The 22,088-nt window shown below is 42.0% G+C and overlaps 1 protein-coding gene and 1 long non-coding RNA gene across 2 annotated transcripts in view; one reads left to right on the forward strand and one right to left on the reverse strand.

Annotated features, from left to right (window-relative positions):
• LOC113456648 overlaps positions 1-5,652 on the forward strand; it is a 50,423-nt gene extending 44,771 nt beyond the window's left edge. Inside the window, exon 3 of the long non-coding RNA XR_003377408.1 lies at positions 5,562-5,652. This is a non-coding gene — a long non-coding RNA (uncharacterized LOC113456648). The remainder of the gene's footprint in view (positions 1-5,561) is intronic.
• Positions 1-22,088, reverse strand: part of Mccc1 (methylcrotonoyl-CoA carboxylase 1) — a 50,493-nt gene that overhangs the window by 22,771 nt on the left and 5,634 nt on the right. Inside the window, exons 4-10 of the mRNA XM_005343794.3 lie at positions 19,650-19,745; positions 17,592-17,713; positions 16,956-17,103; positions 16,752-16,873; positions 10,288-10,399; positions 9,050-9,131; positions 144-271 (exon numbers count right to left, since the gene is read on the reverse strand). Of these exons, the coding sequence (XP_005343851.1) occupies positions 144-271; positions 9,050-9,131; positions 10,288-10,399; positions 16,752-16,873; positions 16,956-17,103; positions 17,592-17,713; positions 19,650-19,745 (810 nt within the window). The remainder of the gene's footprint in view (positions 1-143; positions 272-9,049; positions 9,132-10,287; positions 10,400-16,751; positions 16,874-16,955; positions 17,104-17,591; positions 17,714-19,649; positions 19,746-22,088) is intronic.

Raw genomic sequence — 22,088 nt, forward strand, 5'->3', positions numbered from 1 at the left:
TGAGCCCAGGCATCATCTCTACCACTGAGCTCCACCCATAGCCCAAGACTGCATCACTAGGTAAACCTCACCCATAGCCCAAGACTGCATCACTAGGCAAACCTCACCCATAGCCCAAGACTGCATCACTAGGCAAACCTCACCCTGAACTGCCACTCCACCAAGTCAGTTCCGGTGATCATTTCGGTGACAGGATGCTCCACTTGCAGCCTTGTGTTCATCTCCATGAAATAAAAATTGTGCTCTGCGTCCATAATGAATTCCACAGTTCCTAGCGGGGAAGATGCAGTTGTCACACGTCAGCGGTACAGAGGCAGCAGCAAATCAAGATTCCTAGGATGGGAGCTGGAAAGAGCTGAGCAGTGAAGAGCACTAGGCCTCCCACAGGCTCAGTTCCCAGCACCCACTCGGGGACCAACTGACATCTGATGCACTCTTCTGACCTCCACGGGAAAGGTGCACAGGCACACACACAGGCAAAACACCCACGCACACAGAAAAATAAAAATATAATTTAAAAATTCATTAAAAAGATTTTCTACAATGTAGCACACTGAGTTTTACTGCTGCCGACTTCATTCATGGTATAGGATTTGTATTTCATGAGGAAAATGCCATATTTTGCCGCACAAATGAGTCTTACTTTAAAATAGAGAACGTTATGAAATGTAGCAATAGAAAATATTTTTGGAATTCTAAGCAAATGCTGAGCCCAAATTATGCGCCAGTCTTATCTGCTGTAGTAATGAGAACGTGTTTGGACTATGAGTTACTGTGCCACATACCTACTCCAGGAGCCTCGTGCCGTGAACTCTGGCTAAGGCCTAACTCTCCCCCCACCCTTGATTCCCGTGGTTCCCTCTTAACGTCCTCGTGAGGAACAGGGCTGTAGCTGCATGGTAGGTCGTTTATCTCAGATGCACTAGGCCCTAAATTCAGTCTTCAATACTGTCCCTTACTCCCGGTTAGAAAAGTCCTTGCTAGGGACACACTGGAAGACTTTTTAACTGCTCAGTATCTAAGCTGCAGGCCACTCCAAGTCTACTAGTAATCTATCAAGAGCTACAATACTTCCCCAAGTTTTTTCTTAGCAGTTCTGGGAATGGGCCCCAGACCCTAGTGCATGGTCAACAAACATCCCTCAGGTTATTAGGCTTAATTTCATACAATAATTATCTTAAGTACAGGTGAGCTGATTTTTGTCAAATGAATGCAATCATTATGCCAGATTTGTAAGAAATATGTGTCTTTGTAAAGGAAGACCATCAGAAAATAAATAGGAAAAGTAGAATGAACTAATTTTGCTTTAATTGCTTGCTAGTTGATTTAATGAACAGTTTAAAAATAACAGAAACAGTGAATGTGATTATGTATTTCTCCATATATGTGCTTATATAAAAATAAAAAGCATGACAGCAATAACAGAAGGGATAAAGAAATATTAGAGATATATAATTATTATTATAAAGTACCTGTACTTATGACATGAAATGATAATAGTTTTTTAAAAGTTTTCAAACTTTATGTGTGTGTGTCTATCATTGCGTGTGTCTATCATTGTGTGTGTCTATCATTGTGTGTGTCTATCATTGTGTGTGTCTATCATTGTGTGTGTCTATGAGTGGGACACATACATGCCGTGGCACACACGGGGAGGTCAGAGGTCAACTTCCGGTGGTCGGTTCTGGGGACGGAGCTCAGAGGGTCAGATGTGCATGGCAAGGGCCTCTCACTGGCCCGAGGCTGTCATCTGAGAGTGGATTAGGATTAATCTGAATGCACATTATGAGTTTTGGGGCTACTAATTGATGTGTTAACGGAAAAATGGGACTCATATAAAATGTTCAAGTAAAACCATGAAAGTGACAGAACTGAGCAGGAAAAACATATGTATGGAAGAAAATGAGACACAGACAAAAGCAAAAATGAAGAACAGAGGGAACAAATGGAAGGCAATGACAAGCATGGTAGACATTTGAACTATAGCAATGCCAATTTAAATTTCTATAGTCCCATACCAAATAAAACAGAAATTGTGTAAGATTCAAAAATAGACGGTGGTGGTGCACACCTTTAATCCCAGACTTGGGAGGCAGAGGCAGGCGGATCTCTATGAGTTCGAGGCCAGTCTGGTCTACAAGAGCTAGTTCCCGGACAGGAACCAAAAGCTACAGAGAAACCCTAACTCGAAAATCAAAAAAAAGAAATTAGACCCCAACTGTCTATTGCCTACAAGAAACTCAATTTTAAAGACTTAACTGATTTAAATGAAAAGTATAGAAGAAAGATACTTCATACAAACAATAAAGAGAGAAGTAGCTATTCCAGACACAGACTGTTATCATGGATAAATAATAAATAAGGATGATAATATAAACATGATAAGGAGGTCAATTCTGCAAAAATACACAACTGTAAAACACATGAGGCAAACACTGAGAACAAGGGGAAATAGATAACTTGGTGACAGTTGTTGAAAATGATAGTATTCTATCGGGTTAGGCAGGCAGTAATTAGTATGGATATACTTAGCTCAACTGCACCATCAACCAACTACATTGCTGTCGATGGACCACAACAGAATACATTCTCAAACTCGCAATGACTAGTCACTAGAATGGCCATGTTCTGAGCTACAGGTAACTCCTTAACAATTTTTAAGAAACAGTTTATAATCTCCCACTTTTCTAGGGAATAGAACCAAAACAACCAGGGAGCAGATATATTCTTGGAGCTGCGACTCTGGGAAGGGTCATGAAGTTTAGTTGTGAACAGATAACTTGACAAAACCCAGAAGCTTTGGAGGGCCAAGGCTGAGAGAAAGTGCTCAGGCAAACAGGCCAAGTGCGCCTGGGGTAGGGTGGAGGTGGAGAGTGAAGGGCAGACCAAGAAAGCAGTCACACAGGCCTCAGCACCGGGAGGGACAGATTCAGAAGAGAAATTGCCGAGAGCTCTGTGCTGGGGAAAGCTGGTCTGGATTGGAAGGGAACAAAGGTGGGGAGAGAGGCAGGGTAAAAATGGGAGCTGCATTTGTTATATCAGAGTTGGGTTAGAGCTCTGGTGAAACCCGGCTCAGCCCTCACTCCCCATCAGGCACAGCTGATTGACCCAATCCCACCCCGGCATGGAGTCCCCCACCCCATCTGTACCAATTACGATAAAACACCATGACCAAGGACCTTACAAAGAAAGGGTTCATCGGAGGGTGACTGGAGCAGGAAGCCGAGGGCGTGAAACACAGAGTGCACATGGAATGGCCCAAGGCTTGGACACTTGAAAGCCTGTCCTCCGTGACACACTTCCTCCAGCAAGGCCACATTTTCTAGTCAAATAGTACCGCTGACTAGGAACCAAACGTGAGCCTATGGGAGACAGTCTCATTCAATCCCTCAAAGGAGCCAGACAGGTCAGCTCTGCCTTAAGATGAACAGAGATAATATGACTGATCACCAACTAGACCACTTTGTAAAGCAGTCTGTGATTGGCAGGGGGAGGTGGTAGTGAGTAAAACTCAAGAAAGGGCCTGTGCTCTCCCCAGAGGTCACTAAAAGATCTGCTCAGCAAAGGCCAAAACCATTTACTTTACTTTTGATTTCTCAGCTGATCACTTGGGAATCTTATTAGAGTAAGTGTGTGTGTGTGTGTGTGTGTGTGTGTGTGTGTGTGTGTGTGTGTGTAAATTCTCCTCCCCCTCACTGCTTACCTGAAAGAATCTAGAATCACCAGGGAGACAGGGCCTCTGGGTATGCCTGTGGGCATTAGCTTGGCTATGATTAATGGCGGTGGGGAGGCTTGCCCATTGTATGCGGCAGCATCCATGCCTGGCATCCTAGACCACGTAAGCAAAGAAAGGGAACTGCCTGGCAGCATGCATTCATCACTGTCTGCTTCCTGTTTGTATATTTACAGTGACCAGCTGGACTCCTGCTCCTGTAACTTCCGGGCTACAGTGCACAGTACTCTTGAGTGTGAGCCAGAATGAATCCTCTCTTAAGTAACTTTTGTTAGGTTCTGTCACAGTACCAGGGAAAGAAACGATGGCATCCCTGTTTAGTTTGGCATATAAATTATATTAAATACGAACAAAGACATGCTTATGTGTACTATATGTACACACATGGAGAATATTCTCTTACTGCATAGTTATTAAGAAACCAACCTCTATAGGTGGTGAAACCCAGGCTCTGGAGGTCAGCAACACTGCATTCTGGGCTTTAGCATCACAGTTACTGTCACGGTCCTGACCTCAGCTGGAACTCCAGCTCTTGATGCCTCCATCCATCCCTGCACTGCTATTCCTTGAAATGCCAAGGCCAGCAGTGTGGGAGAGAAACCTTGGAGAGAGAAGGTGGCCGTGGCCTGTGTGGTAAGAACTCAGTGTTCTGTGATGCAGACAGAACCCCAAGCCACAGGCAGGCCGGGGCCTGCGCAGGCTTTAGTTCTGTGCACCCTTTCTCTCTTAGTGTGTAATTTTGCCTCTAAAATGTTTTAACTGGATCATTCCTGCTTATTTTCCTTTTATTATTGTCTTTCCTTCTCTCTGGGATGCTAAGGATTAGGCCAAGGCTAACATACATCTACAGTGTTTATACTTAATTTGATCTTCTTTCTCTATCTTTTTTCAGTTAGCACAAATTTCTAAATTCTAAAATTTTGTGTTCTAGCCTTGTATACCATTAATCCCAGAACCTGGGAGGCAGGGGCGGCAGATTTCTGTGAGTTGGAGATTAGCCTGGTCTACATCTGTCTCAGTTATGGTTTCTATTACTGTAGAGAAACACCATGACAACTCTTAAAGGAAAGCATTTAATTGTGGTGGCTCACAGTTCAGAGGCTTAGTTATCATCCTGTGAGAAGCAAGTCAGCATGCAGGCAGACATGGTGGCAGAAGGGAGCTGAGAGTTCTGCATCTGACTCACAGGCAATAGGAAGTGGGGTGTCTCGCTGGGTATGGCTAGAGCATATACGGGACCTCAAAGCCCGCCTCCACGATGACACACTTCCTCCAACAAAGCCACACCTCCTAATGGTGCCACTCCCTCTAGGTGTCATTTTCTTTCAAACCATGAAAACACAGTAAGCTCCAGGCCAGTCAGAGCTACATAGTGAGACCTTGTTCCAAAAATAAACTTTTCCTACATTTTTCATTCCCTTTTAAATATTTTAATTTATTATTCTTTTGTTATTCCTCTTTTGTTACTAGTATTGTGCTAGTAAAAGTTTTTAATTAGTTGTTGCAGTGTTTCTGTATCTGGATGTAATACATTGTTGCTGTTACTATTGTTTTCTTCTTTCTCAACGGTGAAAGTTATACCCTGGTGCCTTAAGTATGATGAATGGATATTATGATACAGAGCTATATCCCAGCCCAGTTTTAAGAAACTGTGCCCCAACCCAACCATGACATAGTTGTCCCTGAATCTTGATGTGTTCATTACTTTCCTTCTTGCTGTGACAAAATCCTTCATCAAACCATCAAAGGGTTTATTTGGGCTCAGGGCTCAGGGGACAGTCTGTCATGGCAGTAAGGTACGGTGACAAGATTGTCGTATTTTGTCCAGAGGCAGGAAGAAGAGAGCAATGAACGCTGGTGCACTGACATGGATCCTCCCACCTCAAGTAATGAACTCCATAGGCACAGCCAGCTCGTCTCTCTGGTGACTCTAGGTCCTGTCAAATTGACAACGATGGTGACCATCATGCTCAGCAATCCTTTACTTAACAAGGGATTGATCATACACCAAGGCCCCAACTGATGACCAAGCCACAGTGAGATACACACAGACACACAGAGACACACAGAGACACACACACACACACACACACACACACACACACACACACACGTCAGAAATACACCTGAAAACTAAAGAAAACTTTTTATTTTATGTTAAATGAAAATACAATTAAAATGAATGGATGTAGCAGAGACAGTGAGACAGTGCTTATGGATTTGTAATGGCAAATGTATAAGAAAGGAAGAAAGACTATCAAATTAATTCAATAATCCAGTAACAGACGTTGATGTGGGATGTCCTTCTGTATATGTGTTGCTTTTGTTGGTTGATGAATAAAGCTGTTCTGGCTAATGGCTTAACAAAGTAAAGCTAGGCAGGAAGTCCAAACAAAGACACAGAGAAAGTGTAGGCAAACTCAAGGAGATGCCATGTAGCCACCAAAGGAGAAAGAGGTTGGAACATTATTGGGAAGCCATGAGCCTCATGATAAAATACAAACTACTAGAAATGGGTTAATTTATAGTTAGAGCTAGCCAGTAAGAGACCTAAGCCATTGAACAAACAATTATATTTAATATATTAGCCTCTGAGTGATTATTCCATAAGTGGCTGTAGGTCCCGGCAGGTAAGAAAGAAACTGGCCCAGTGGGACTGGGCGAGCACCTATCCAGTTATAGATGTTAAAAAAAAACCAGCAAAGACTCTAAAAACAATAGTGGAGAGAGTGCTCAAACTGGCCTTGCCCTGTAGTCAGACTGACGAATATCTGAAATGTCACCACAGAACCTTCATCCAGCAAATGATGGAAACAGAGGCAGAGACCCGCAGTGGAGCACAGGACTGAGCTCCCAAAGTCCAGCTGAAGAGTGGGAGGAGTGAGAATATGAGCAAAGAGGTCAAGACCATGATTGGGACACCCACTGAGACAATGTGTCTGAGCTAATGGGAGCTCACCAACTCCAGCTGGACAGGAAAGGAACCAGCATAGGACCAAAATAGACCCTCTGAATGTGGGTGACAGCTGTATGGCTGGGGCAGACTCGGGGGACCACTGGTGGCACCAGGATTTATCCCTACTGCTTGTATTGGCTTTTGGGGAACCCATTCTGTTTGGATGGATACCTGGCTCAGCCTAGATATAGTCGGGAAAGCCTTGGATTTCCCCAAAACAACGTGCCTTACTATCTCTGAGGAGTGGATGGGGGGCTGTGGAGGGGAGAAGGTGGTAGGAATGGGAAGAGGGGAGGGAGTAGGGACTGGTATTAGTATGTAAAGTGAAAAAAGATAGTTTGTTTTCTTTTTTAAAAAAATAAAATAAAAATTAGGAGTCAAACAATACATATTACAACAAAGGACTGGAGAGATGGCTCAGAAGGTTTGCTGCCAAGTGTGACGACCCTAGTTCAATCCCATGGTGGAAGAGAGAACTGACTTTCAAACGCCATCCCCTGATCTCCTGTGTGCATGTGAGAACACAGGTACAACTATCTGCTTAGCTGTGCTCACAATAGCCAAGCTAAGAAATCAGACAAGTAGCTAAGGAAAAGACTGAGGCCGGGAAAAGGGAAATCCAAACATGGTCGGGTTTCTAGTTCACCCCAGTTAGACTTCTAAGGAAAATAAAAAAACCAAAAAAGGGCACACACGTACACAGAGAATAAATACGCAACAAAAGACCCGCATGGCAGATCATGGCCACCTGTAACCCCAGTTCCAGAGGATTAACGTGATCTTCTGGCCTCTGCAAGCATCACGCTCACACTGTGCACACATACATGCAGGCAAACTATTCATGCATATAAAAATAAATCTTTAAAAAAATGTAAAAAACCCAAATCAATTGTTGAGTTAACAATACAGGAAAATAGCAAAGATGAAGGAATAACAGTTCTCGACTTTAAGACTTACTATAAAGGCCAAAGTTAAACCAGGAGTATATGGTATCGCAAAGCGAGGGGATGAATGAATGGACTAGGAAAACAAGCCTAAACGTAGACCACGTAAATATACTAGCCTATGGCAAAGGGTACAGGCAATATAATTGCAGTCTCTCTTGTTGAGCTGGCTATTTGGGGTCCTTTGCCTCTTAATGTAAACTTTAGAGTCAGTTTACTGATATTCACAAATAACTTGTTGGGATGATGACACTGGAACAAAAACATTCCGAAAAAAACAAGGAACCTAGACACAGATTGTATACTCTTCATAAGCATTAATTCAAAACAGATAATATGTCTAAATGAAAACTGCAAAACCACAGCCCTAGAAAATAACATACAAGATCACCTGGGGTATATCTAGGCAAACTGGGGTATAGCAATGACATTTACACACACACCAAAGGCACAGCCCATGGGAGAGCTGACAGGTAAGAGCTCATCACAACTGAAAACATACACTCTCCAAAAGACTTTCTGAATAAGTGAGAGGCCAAGTACAGACTGAGTATCTATAAAACAAATATAAGAGCCGGGCGGTGGTGGCGCACGCCTTTAATCCCAGCACTTGGGAGGCAGAGGCAGGCGGATCTCTGTGAGTTCGAGACCAGCCTGGTCTACAGAGCTAGTTCCAGGACAGGCTCCAAAAACCACAGAGAAACCCTGTCTCGAAAAACCAAAAAAAAAAAAAAAAAAAAAACAAAAAAAAAAAAAGCCAAAAAAAACAAAAAAAAAAATGGATGAAAGACTCTGAAACTTTATCAAAGTGGATATAGAAATGGCAAATAACTCAGGAGGGAAATAAAAATTCAAACAATGAGGGACGAGATATAGTTCATTGGTACAGCACCTGCCTGGCACACTCAAGGCTCTGTGGTCTATCGCCAGAATGCAAGATGAACCATGAACAAATGAAACAATGGGATAACAAGTGGTCGACAATCCACAGCACTGATACCCTAGTTTGCTCAAATGTAGCTTGGGAAAGGGTTTGATTCATCTTACAGCTTACAGCCCATCACCGAGCTTTGCTGTGACCTGAAATTGCTCTTAAAGACTCTGGGTGCATCTCCATGGTAAAGCTATTGCCTGGTACATGTGAGGCCCTGGCCAAATTCTCAGCTCTGTAAAGAAACAAATAGGAACTACGCTCTAAAAATAAAACTTAATCATTTTGAAAGAGAAACACAATTTATTCATTTTATTTTGAAATAGAAGTACCAGACTTCTATTAGGCGAAGTACTGGTTAGGAAATGTTTGTTCCTTAAGAGTGTATTTCTTACTGCAGATATGGTAAAAACATCTAGGAGCCTGATGCATATCCTTCTTGTCTCCTGACATGAAATCATTTTTGTGAGGAAGTTTTGACATACCTGCTCCCACGTACTTGACAGCTTGAGCAGCCCTGACTGCAGCCTCTCCCAGCCTTCTTCTTACATCAGGATTAATACCAGGCTACAGGGAGAGAGTAAAAATAATTCCCACTAGTACTTGGTCTCTATACATTTCCACCAGAATGCAAAAACAATTAAAATGCACATTAGATAATAGTGTATATTAAATAACTGCATTAAAAGCTAATATACCAATCTGTCTGTCAATATACCAAAACTGAATGCTTCTGCTAATAATGTCTATGAACCACACATATTACTCAGTACAATTACATATCTTTATCCTGGTGTTTACATAACAACCTTCATAACTATATAGAAGATGACCAAGGATTGAGCTGGAAAGATGGGTCAGCAGTTAGGAGTATGTATTGCTCCTGCAGAGGGTTAGAGTCTGATTTCCAGAACAAGCAGCTCACAACCTGTAGGGGGCCCAACAGAACCTGATGCCATCTACTTCTACAGGCACTGTTTCCAACAAGGTTCTGCACATAGACATTCAAGTAATCACTGCTTAAAGACTAAGCCTTCCTGAAGTTGTTGACATGTGCTTCAAATATATAATATATTCCACAACAAAAATTCTATTTTGAGTAGGGTAAGAGCTGGTTAACTAGAAACCACTGGTGTTTTACTAATGGCAGTTGTAAGCTCCACAGAAATAGAATCCTCAAAATAGGAAGCCCTGGCTTTGACCCTCTTGGCAACCTGACCAACTAAAGGATAGAAACAGTATTAAGGGGAAGTTGTCAAATAGAGACTACATTCCCTCCAGTGTAACTGTTGGGCAAGAAGATGACTAACACAGTTGGGGAACATGCTGAAACAGGGGTTAAAACAAGAGTCTTCTCCATGAAAGTGATGTCCAACTGACCAGATCATTCCATTTTATTCATGCAATCAGTCCTAATTCATTACAGGTTAAACTGTGTACTCACATCACTGCCCAGTTGCTAACTCTTGATCATATACTTGCACCGAGGTAGATCTTTCTGGACTGTGTCCACAAGGAGCAGGGCTCCCCTGTGTCTGATCCCAGAACAGTAACCCACACATCACTCCCCAACCCTATGGATCCTCAGCTTCGCACCAAAGTCTTGCAATGCGTTACTAGTCAGATGCTAGGGACGAGAGACGTTGTCTTTATAGACATGAAAATAAGACTAACAAGGTTTGCAGTCCAGAGAACCCTGGAAATGTCCGTTCAGGCTCCTTACCGCTGGGGCCTCCTCAATGATCTTCTGATGGCGCCGCTGCACACTGCAGTCTCTTTCGAACAAGTACACTGCGTTGCCATGGTGATCACCAAACACCTGGACTTCCACGTGCCTATTTCAAAAAGAAACCAATGTGTTAACATACTTCACTAAGGTTTCAGAGATTTTACATTTATCAACCCAAACTGTTGACCAAAATGACCAAAATTTGCTCATTTTCTCTGAGAAAGATATGACCTTCTAGACTCCATGTTGAGGTTATAGATTTAGAAACAGCTACAATCTTGTAAAGTCCAAGTAATATGGTTTCTACTTGTACTATAGAAACTACAGAAAACTAATTTATATATCTGAAATGACTGGTAGGAAAGGAGAGTGAAAATTCAGGAGACCTAAAATAGGCATTAATTACAAAGGCAAAAAAAAATCAAAGACTGATAACATTGTTTATAAAAATTTACTACAAACTACAGTTCACAAAAAGATCAATAATAACCAGCTTTAAAAATAATAAAAAACTTTTACAGTCAGATTTTGGTGTGGGACAATGGTTTATATTCTGTCAATTATATTTTAAATAAACGCCGATTAGCCAGAAGCCAGGCAGGAAGTATAGATGGGACAACCAGACAGGAAGTAGAGGTGGGACAATGAGAACAGAATAATTCTGGTCTATAGATTCCCTCTGTACACAGAAGAAGCAAGATGTGATTGCCCACTGAAAAAGGTACTGAGTCATGTGACTAACACAGACAAGAATAATGGGCTAAATATAAGAGTTAATAAGAAGCCTGAGCTAATGGGACAATCAGTTTATAATTAATATAGACCTCTGTGTGATTTCTTTGGGACTTAAAGACTGTGGGAACCAGGCAGGACAGAAACACAGTCAACAAGATTTTATAAACAATGGAAGACTGAAATCAAATCCTCTCATCTATAAAGGAGCTAAAAATAATTAAAAGAAACATAAATCATTAGTGTTTCAAGAATGTACTGGCTTTAAATCATGAAAAAAATCAAAAAGGCACTTTAATAATGAGTTTAAAAACTATCAAAATTCTGACAAGTCATACTGAGAGTGAACACACGTAATGCCTGTACAAATGAGGCTCATACATCACTTGGTCCTAGCTAACTACACAGGCTGGTGAAGTCATGGGTCTTGAAGAAGAGCCTACAAGCACTGCTTTATTAAGCCAGCATTAATCCTAACAAGAAACTAAAAATTGGCCTTCAATCCACAGGTAAGTGTAGTCTTTACCCTTCATCAAGGAAACTTCTCTTTGCAACAGATGGAGACCATCACAGAAAACCACAACCAACCAATATATAGAGTTGTGGAGCCTATTCCCAATGGACAGATACATCTACAAAGCATCCCTGCATCTAAGGCTCAGGGAACACTGTAGAAAAGGGGTAGGGACAATTGTAAGGGGCAGACCATCAAGGAGTTTGTATCTCCTAGTAACGTCAGAAGCTACATCCATAAAGTCTCACAACTTGACTGCCTAGACCTGAGCTGAACAAGGACAACAGACATGCCAAAGGGGTGGTGGAAAGGACACAAGGCCCCAACTTTACACAAAGAACATTGGGAAACTAAAGAATGCTGAGAAAGGGAGACGTAGTCTTCCCCAGCGAACAACTCACCAATTGGTTATCCAATACCAAATGGTTGGCTCTGAGAACATACATATAAGTAACATTATACAGAATGACCGTATTTAGGTGTATGTATACATATATATGTACACACACACATATATGCATGTAATAATAATTAAAAAGAGGCCATGAATTTGAAAGAGAACAAGGGGTACGTAGGAGGGTTTGGAGAGAAGGGAATGAAAAAATGTTGTAATTATAATATCAAAAATTAAAAATAAATAATAATTAAAAAGTAGATACTAAAAAGGAAGAGAGAGAGTACTGTCACTGCTTGTGGTCCATGACTGCTGGTGTTTAATCCACAACCAATTGGCCCTGCTACCCTGGGCCTGTGACAGCTCAGCAAGGTGGAAGGGCACAGCAGAGTCAAGTACATCTCAGAGCTAAGAAAGGAAAGTAGGGGGTAGGTACCATTGTCTCTCCCAAGGGCACATCCACCAGGACTGAAGTATCTCAGACCAGGAGTCTCTTCCTCCAGTGAATGCCAAACTGGGAACTAAGCCTTCACACACAGGTCTTCGGGGGCAGGCATTTCAGTTCCAGACTCTAGCAGCTTTCCGCCCCATGGCTTCTATTTGCCTTTCGTGTTACGTTTCACAGACACACGAGCAGATAGGTTTAGCTATTTATCCAGATAGTTGGTCATTCGTCCTACTACTTTACTTTTTATTCTTTTGATTTTCGAGACACGGTTTCTCTGTGTAACAGCCCTAGCTATCCTGAAACTCACAGACATCTGCCTGCTTCTGCCTCCCACGTGCTGGGATTAAAGACGTGTGCCACCATAACACAACCTATTTGTCCTACTTCTATGGCTGGATGACTGTCACTAATTTTGGAAAATCCTTAGCAATACCTACTTCAAATTATTTCTTCTTCCTTTCTTCTTCCAGTAGTGGAATAACATAGAATAGCTTTAAAATACTTTGGTTGTGGGTTTTACTTTTAATTTTTCCTTGTGACATTTGTGCCTGGGGAGCGTCACTGCCATATGTTCCGATCAGTATCTCTTTCCTTTGCTGCCCATATTCAGGCTGTTGAACCTATCCAATGTGTTCACTTTACTACAGTGTTTTCGTTCTTAGCATTTTCTTTTTATTCTCTTGTGCCGCATCTCTGATTCTCATTCTCCTTTGTCCTGCCATGTTTTCTGTTTGCCAGATCAAAGCCTGTAATGAATTAATAAGTTACTTTAAATTTCCTATTTGGTAGATCTTAAATTGAGACTCAGTTTTTTGGCTGGGTCGCTTACTTTGTTTCTTCAGGAAAAGCTTTTTCTGGCTTCAGAATCTTTTTTTTTTTGGTCAGAAATAGGACATGATGCGTCGGTGATAGATATGAGGTGAAATGAACTTCTCTGAGGTCTTAGATCAGACCGGGGACAATGGAGACCATGTCAAAGTCGCGGGCCCCACAGCTGTGTTTTCCTCTTGCTGTTCTTGCCAGACTGACCTGGGGTTTCCCAGCCTTCTCCAACTGAGCCTGCACTGCAGACCCTCTGGGGCGATGCACTGTCAGTACACTGACGCTGGAGACATGCCCTGGTCGTTTCTGGCTGCTATTGCAAAATATTTTATGCTAAGAAATTTATAGATGACAAAAATTTATTTACAGCACCAAGGGGTGAGAAGTAAAGATGGACACAACTCCAACTCCAGAGCCTGGGGAGAGCCTGCTCTTCATAGACCGTGTCTTTACGTAGACACTGAGTAATAAAGAGATGGGCTCCCTGAAGCCCTTCTAGATGAACACTAATCCCACTCAGGGCAAAACCCTCAAGACCTAACACACCCACAAGGCCCCAACCTCTCTAATATGCTTTCTTAGTCCTGGGGGTTAAACCCAAAGCCTTGCAAAGGGCAGGCAAGCGCTCTACCACTGAGCTGCAACCAAGGTGTTGTCGCCATTCTGGCTGGTTAACTTTCACAGACACACTTGACCATAGCTACATGACAGAAAGCTACTACAGCATTCAATTAAATCGGTTACTCTACAGTCTGTGCTTTTGCTGTGACCTTCATGGGTGTCTCCCTTGGTCTTTTCTTCCCTTAGGTAAAAAAAGCGAACTAGCTGGCACCTCTCACTGTATAGACTTGAGCATGGCTTCTCGGGAAGATACGTTTGTTAAAGAGAATAGAATATTCTAGGCCTGTTATAAAATACGTTCCCCACCCCCCAGTTCCTCCAAATCATGAGGTAGATTTTGATTTCCCATGAATGGTGGTGCATACACCCCAGGGGAGCTGTTCCTTCAAGCTGGTTGATGCTTAAGTTGCCAGACGCTTGTGGAAATCCCTACCAAGTCTCAGGGCTTCAGCAGCTGCTGCTTCAGGTAAGGGGATCCCAGTAGAACTTGAGTTCCCCGGCCAGTCCAGATTTCAGTGTGGTCTGTTCTGTGCTTTAGCTCTCTGAGGAGTCTAAATGGGTCGTCATGTTCAGCTTTTGTTGATTTTCCCTGCGTTCTCTGGTGTCCAACCTCTTTACACAGAGATGAAATGCGTTCATCAGTCTCTTTGCATCGCTCCCACACTCACTGCTCCATGGAAGGAGACACTCTAGTCCAGACTCTGGGATAGGAGGGGAACATGGGGGACCTAGCCCCCCACAGCAGCTCTTCTCTGAGTCCCAGAAGTGGGAAATACCTTTCCTGTGATACTTAAAATATAAGGGAAGCTCAGAAGACACAGGTTCTTTATGGTCTCTGCAGTCATCTGGTGGCTCCCATTTTCTTCTTTCTCAGTGACCTTCCCTTGTGCTAATGTAGAGGTTCTAGAGCCCAGGGCACAAACACGTCTCATCAGAGGCTTCAATTTAACCACTGTGAGGTCTGGTTAGAAAAGAGAAATACACACTGGAGGATAGTACAGGAATGCCAGGATATTGTCAAAGAACACCAAAATACTATTTCTTATGTATGTTTATAAGCTATCTAGAATATGTATTGGGTATAAATGAAGAAGGAATCTGTTTTTTTTCTCTCTAAAATAATACACTTTAGAGATGGTTTACCATCCTAATCTCTCAGAAAAACAATAATTTTGATCAGATTTATAAACACTCCCATGAATTCTCTGGAACTCTATTCATCAGGTTCTAAAAATACACTGATGACTAAAATAGTCAAGTATTCAAGTAGTTCCACTAGAAACCACTGAACAGAAATGCTAATCTTACTTGATGAACCGGATGCAGTACTGCCTCCTGGTAATCCCAGCACTGGGGAAGGCAGAGGTAGGAGGACCGTGGGCTCAAGGGCTCTGCATAGAGAGCTTCAGGTCAGCGCGTGGCCAGGGCGACATGGGGAGGCCCTGTATCAGATAATCAGTATTTCCTGTATTGGGTCACACTCGCTGGGATGTCCAGCAGGTGCTCCTAGAGTTCTCACAGAAAAGGATGCTGATTCTTCTATTTTCTTTTGAAAGCTATTACAAAAGGAAACACTTAGAATCTTTTTTGTTTCTGCCTTCCCACTAATAGCAAGCATATGCTGCACTCTTCTAATTATTGACCTGTTTTAAATGGATTTATTTTTTAACTATCAAACTGCAATTAAATTTCATGTATCACACTCAGGTAGGGTTCCACTAATTTTTTAAAAGATTTACTTATTTTTGTTTTATGTGTATGGGTGTTTTGCCTGTATGTCTATGCATCACATGCACGCCTGACGTCTGGCCCGCAGAAGCCAGAAGAGGTCTGGAACTGGAGCGACAGATGGGCTGCTAGGTGGGTGCTGGGAATTAACCCTAGATCCTCTGCAAGAGCGGTCAGTGCTCTTACCTGCTGAGACTGCTCCCTCCAGCCCTACAGTTCCACCTTTTAAACAGCATAAAAAAAAAACAAACCCAAAACAACTCAGGGCCCTCTTTAAGGAGAAGATAATGTTAAAGAAAGTCCTTCCTGGGTTCTTTTTAAGGAAAGAACTTAGTGCTTCAAGTTCGTTGTTTGCAAGGTAAAGCCTTTCTATGCATGGTTCACAAATGAATTGTTCTTTTCACTTGACTTAAAGGTTTTACACATGTATATTTATATCTAATATATGTATATATTTGTGTGTATATCAATAATATATATGAACTCTGAACTCAAATTTCAGATTACAGCATAATATCTGGGTGACCACAGGCAGCAACAGTCACTCTACTGCTTGGTGCCCTGATGTACAAACTGAAACCGGGGGGAAGGGCTTTCGAATTAGGATGATAAGACTACCTAGAATATGAAAACATAGAATCTGGCACATGTTAGAGTCCGTGTTAGCCAGGAGGGCTACTACCTGCTAACACAGAATGATGACAACAATTTTCATAACTGGCTCTAGTTAACTAACAAGTTCCATTGTTTTAAATTCCTCAACTAATGCTTGCAGCTCTGTAACTACACTGATTCTTAGAATATATTAATACCGGAAGAAAATCCTCAGTTTCACCAGTAATAAACAAACTCTGGTACATCACTGTCTCAGAGCCACTCCAACTTGAACAAAGGCACTAAGACAGAGTTAGTGTTTACTGATATGGAAAGATGCCTGGAAGTATAATAACATTATGTTATAAATTATTCTATTCACTGTTATTTTGAGCATATTTTGATTCTTATGTGTTTACACATGAGTTTTCTAATAACAGAAAAAAATATTTAGATGAAAGCATACTGTCCTCTAACCCAGGATTAAAGAGGCAGAGCTGGGGAACTTCAAGAATGCATATAGTATTACAACAACATAGCTTACAGACTACACATGCATTGCACACATACACCCCAAAGCCAAAAACCCCAAACCAGCAGTTGACCTTGGTGTTTCCACGAACTTCTCGATTAGCATAGCATCGTCATTGAACGACTTCTTAGCTTCTCTCCTGGCTGATTCTAACTGTTCTTGGAATTCTTTTTCCGATCTAATGATCCTCATGCCCTAAGAAAGAAAGAATGGTGTGACCACAAAATGATCGCAGACCTCTAGCCAGAAATGGTAGAAAAGGTACCCACAACCTTACTTTTCCTCCTCCACCACGGACGGCTTTGATCATAACAGGGTACCCAATTTTCCCAGCATGCTCTTTCAGGCACTGGTCAGATTGATCCTCGCCATGGTAACCTTCCACAACAGGAACTCCAGCAGCCGCCATGATGGACTTGGATGTGCTTTAGAGTAAAGATACCAAGATGTCCCAATTCCGTGATATCAACAAATCACAACTGTTTAAAGAATCATCGCACAAGTAAAGGAAGGACTTCAGGCTGAGACCAATGTTACAGCACACACTGAAAGTCCTTGTTACACGCTGGCCCTTACTTCACGTGGTAGCTCATCCCACCATCGTCTAACCCCGGACAGATAATATAGATCTTAAAACACTAACTACCCGTATGTTTGCCATAGTTCAGTGGAGTTTTCCTACATGCCAGAAGAGCAGCAACGAGAGTATAGTTTAGAATGCCTATGAATGGAGCTGGCCAGATGGCTCAGTGGGCAAAATGCTTGCCCTGTGAGCCTTGACTTCGGTCCTCAGAACCCACGTAAAGGTGGAATGTTTGCATGTGCACACACACAAACACACACAAGGAACAATTAATTTAAAAAATACCTGTTGTAATAAAATAGACTACTTCAATTTGTCTTATATGCTTACCTCTTTATTCCCATATCTCTAATTGCCGATGAAGGAGGACCTATAAAAATAATGCCCTCTTGCTTACAGAGTTCAGCAAATTCCATGTTTTCTGAAAGAAACCCGTATCCTGGATGGATGGCCTACAAAAGAGAGAAAGCACAACCAATTTACTGGCTAGCAGAGCTTTGGTGCTGGCATTGCACCCTCCTCTGGGAAGATCCAGATGTGGCCAACAAGACACCAAGGCCTCTGTCATGACATGCTCCCACAGAGATTCTAGAACATTCATGCTGAATTTTGAAGCCTGTTTCACACCATGAAAGCTTATTTCTTTTTTCACTTGATGTTGCCTCGTGTGTGCTAGGCACGGTGTCTTCCATGGAGGTTACTCTCAGCCTTGTACCTTTTATTACAGAAATAAGTCACAGCTTAGGAGGTACCAGTTCAAGCAATTCTAAGCACATGATTGACAATGAGGATGCCCTCCTATTGTCATCATCACCTGTCTCAAAATCTTACCACCGTCCCAGACAAAATGAACGAGCAGCCGCTATTTTTCTTTTTAGTTCTATGAACTTACAAGTCATATCTTCTGTTGATGGAATTCTTGTCTGTCTGTGGCTCATTTAACTTAGCTGGTTTCACATCCATGTGGCAACTTGTACCAGAGCTTCAACATTTTTAGTGCCAATATTTCATTACATGTATATTCCAGATTTGGTCATCCACAAATCTGTTCACAGACGTGTGAATTGTTTCTACTTTTTTATTATCTAAAATAACATGACTGTGAACCTTAGTAGACAAATATGAGCCCCTAGTATAAATTCTTCTATATCTACCTAGAAGTACAATTAATAGGGTAGTGAGATATTTCAGTGAGTAAAGTGCCCACCGAAAGCAAACACCTGAGTTTGAGTCTGGAAGCCATAAAATGGTAGGAGAAAACTGACTCCGCAAAGTTGTTCTCTGACCTTCACATTCACAAGTTTCCAACCCCTACATCAGACACACACAAGCATATACACACATTTACAGACATATATACATACATACATATATATACACAAACACACACATAAATAAAAATTTAAAGTGGAATTAATGAATTGTGTGGTCATCTCTAGAACAATCTTTACCTACACATTAAATTTTTTTTACCTTTACATAAACTTTTTTAAAGTTTCAATAATTGAACTTTAAAAATGCTTAAATCAAGAAGTGGCTATTACTCAATACAAATTAAATTTATTTTATTTATTTATTTTTGTGGGGGGGGGGTTTCGAGACAGGGTTTCTCTGTGGCTTTGGAGCCTGTCCTGGAACTAGCTCTTGTAGACCAGGCTGATCTCGAACTCACAGAGATCCGCCTGCCTCTGCCTCCCGAGTGCAAATTAAATTTAGAAACACAATTAAGACATAGCTTTCCTGTTTTAATTTAAGGCATATATTTGGTTAAAAGAGTAATAGTTATCAAACAGTTGTCATTGCATCTTTTGCCGTGTGTGTGTGTGTGTGTGTGTGTGTGTGTGTGTGTGTGTGTGGTGAGGCATGCCTGTGGAGGTCAGAGGACAATTTAGAGGAATCAGTTCTGTCCTTCCACTGAACTCAGGCTGACAGGCTTGGCAGCAAGGGCCTTTACCCGATGAGCCACGCCATTCAGCCTAGAACACCCCACACACTTTGATGTGCTACTAAGGACAACAAAGGCTTGCAGCCTCGGAGGAGGGATTTGTTTATTGTTTCTGTGCAAAAATGACCTAAACCCAAACATCTCATGTTCAAAGCACCTGAATTTTGAGGAAGAAGAGCTCAACTCTCTCCCAATTCTAATTTATGATTTAGATTCTCCCTCCATCTACTTCCCAAAAGAATTCAAGTGCAGAGGACCCAGTAAAAGGCTGAGGAAGAAGAATGTATACAAATGTATACAGAAATGTATACAGTTTTCAAAGATAACTCAATAATCACACACAAAAACTGGCTGGAAAGAGAAAATGCCTACACAGGAGTAACTTTACATAAACTATACAAAATTTACTTGCTTTGCACTGTAAACTTTTTCACAGTTCTTACCTGTGCTGCAGAGCTCTTGGCCACTTGAATGATTTTTTCCATTGCAAGGTAGCTCTGCTGAGACGGAGCAGGGCCAATGGAATACGCTTCGTCCGCCTGTTAAAGACAGCATTACTAGCCTCAGTTACTTGTTGCAAAAAATTTGTTTAACTAGGCAAAGATATGCTACATTTGTTTATGTTCTAGAGTATTACTTTAACTTTGTGAAGGTGGGTTACATTTGCTCCTGCTGCCTTTGTTAACAATGTAAAGGCGTGTTGCATTTGTTTCACCTTGCCTGCCTAAGGCATCTGATTGGTCTAATAAAAAGCTGACTGAATAGTTGAAGGAGAGAAGGACAGGTGGGACAGGTGGGCAAAGAGAATGAGTAGGAGGAGAAATCTAGACAAAGGGGAAGAGAAGAAAAGGAGGGAGAAAGAGAGGGAAATGCCCAGGGCTAGAAGCCAGGAAGGTGCCAGCCAGTCAGCCACGAGAAGCAATGAAGTAAGATATACAGGAAGGGAGGGGGGAGGGTAGGAGGGAGGGAGAGAGGGGGGAGGGAGGGAGGAAGAGAGAGCAGGGAAGAAAGGAGGGAGGGAAGAAGAAAGGAAGAAAGGTAAACGTCCCTGAGACAAACTGTAGATAAAAAAAAAACCAGATTAAAATAAGAGCTAAGGGCAAGTATTCATAATTAATAGTAAGTTAATAAGTCTCCATGTCATGATTTTGGAGCTCATTAACGACCCAAAAGAAAAATCCTGATATAGTTACTATTTAAAACAAAAACACTGGGCACAACAGACAATGACATGAATAATGTAAGAAGAAGCAGAAGCATCCAGTATGGGACTCACTCCTGCACGTAAGCAGAGTCAAAATTCAATTTTCCCAAATAAACCACATTCTAGATTTAATCACAGCATTATAATGATCTTAAATGTACTTAGTGCCCAAAAACTGACACAAAATACATTAGTGGAACTATGTAGCAAGGAAACATTAAAAGTTTATATAATCTCTCATGATCTGTGCATTGTTCTGCACTGCCCTTTACATTTCTCATACGACCAAAGCATCCTTTGCACTAGACCAAATAGGAAGCAAGTATCCATTTATACACACGCGCTGAATGCCTACGGCGTGCCAGGCTTTGAGTTGGGAAGTGTCCCTTACAGAGGGAAGACAGCCATTCAACCTTCACACACAAACAGAAACTGTGACCAAGGCCCTAAAGGAGGAGGCTGGCTCTGGTCTGAGGGTGGCAGGGAGCGCTAGCAGGGGCGGTCAGGGCTGCTGGTTGGTGTTAGTAAGGACTTGGCCTGGGGATGGATGAAAAACTGGACTTAGGAAAGGGATTGGAGAGATTCCATGGAGAGGACACACGTATGTGGAGGTCCAGAGGTGGACAGAAACCTGGTCTGTGGAAGCAACCAAGGATAACTCATGTGGCTGGGTCATAGTAAGAGACCGGTCAAGGGACCTGTGATAACAGATTTCATGAGGCCTCCGAGAAGTAAAAATATTTGGATTTTTTTCCTATTAGAACTCATAATGAGATTGGCGGGGGGGGGGGGGAAAAAAAGGAAAAAAAAAAAGCCCCAAATCATATTTTAACTTCACAAAACACAAGTATATTCTCATTCTGAAAAACATGGACAATAATACAATGGCAAATCGGCCTTGGGCACCAGCCTTTCTTCAATATAGTCCTCTCCAGACCTATTTTTCACTAGAACTAATTTGGAACATTTTTTTATATCCATATTTTTAGTTGTTCACATAAACATCAACACACACAGTCTTAGTTGTATACAAACAGAATCACACTATTTGCCTATCTTCTGGAATTGTTTTTTGGGGGGTGCCTCTTTGCTAGCACACACAAGTACAGCTGTGCAGAACAGTTACACAGAATGGAGGTACCACCACTCATTTAATCACAAGCCTCTCCACTTGAATTTGGGTTGTAGTGGCACAGCACTGGACACAGGCAAGGCTAAAAATTCTTTATATAACTCTGTGCATTTTTATGTACCCCCCCACCCCCACCTTGGAGCCACAGACCAAGCAGAATGTTTGCAGGACAGGGTCACATGTGTACATTTTGAAGTTCCTGGTTCATCAGCATTGGGGTTTCACTAACAAACATCTCCATCAACACACCAATTTTACCCATTCTTACCAACACCAAGAATTAGCTGTCTGTCTCTTAAAGTTTTCCTATCTTGATGGATCATAATGCAATTAAACTATGTGAACAATTTTGGTTCAGAACTTGGTCTGGCTGACATGCAAGAAAGAGATCCTAAGAGGACCGGGGGGGGGGGGGGGGACAGGAAGAAGGCTCAGAAGGCAACAGCACTCTCCAGTCAAGACAGTGGCCTGATTTCTAGTGCAGGTAAGAGAGGGCAGGAGGAAGTGGGAGGAGCGTCTAAGAAGCAGAAGTAGCAGCCCTTAGTG

This window comes from Microtus ochrogaster, chromosome 1, assembly GCF_000317375.1.
Source record: "Microtus ochrogaster isolate Prairie Vole_2 chromosome 1, MicOch1.0, whole genome shotgun sequence".
In the NCBI taxonomy this organism is placed as follows: domain Eukaryota; kingdom Metazoa; phylum Chordata; class Mammalia; order Rodentia; family Cricetidae; genus Microtus; species Microtus ochrogaster.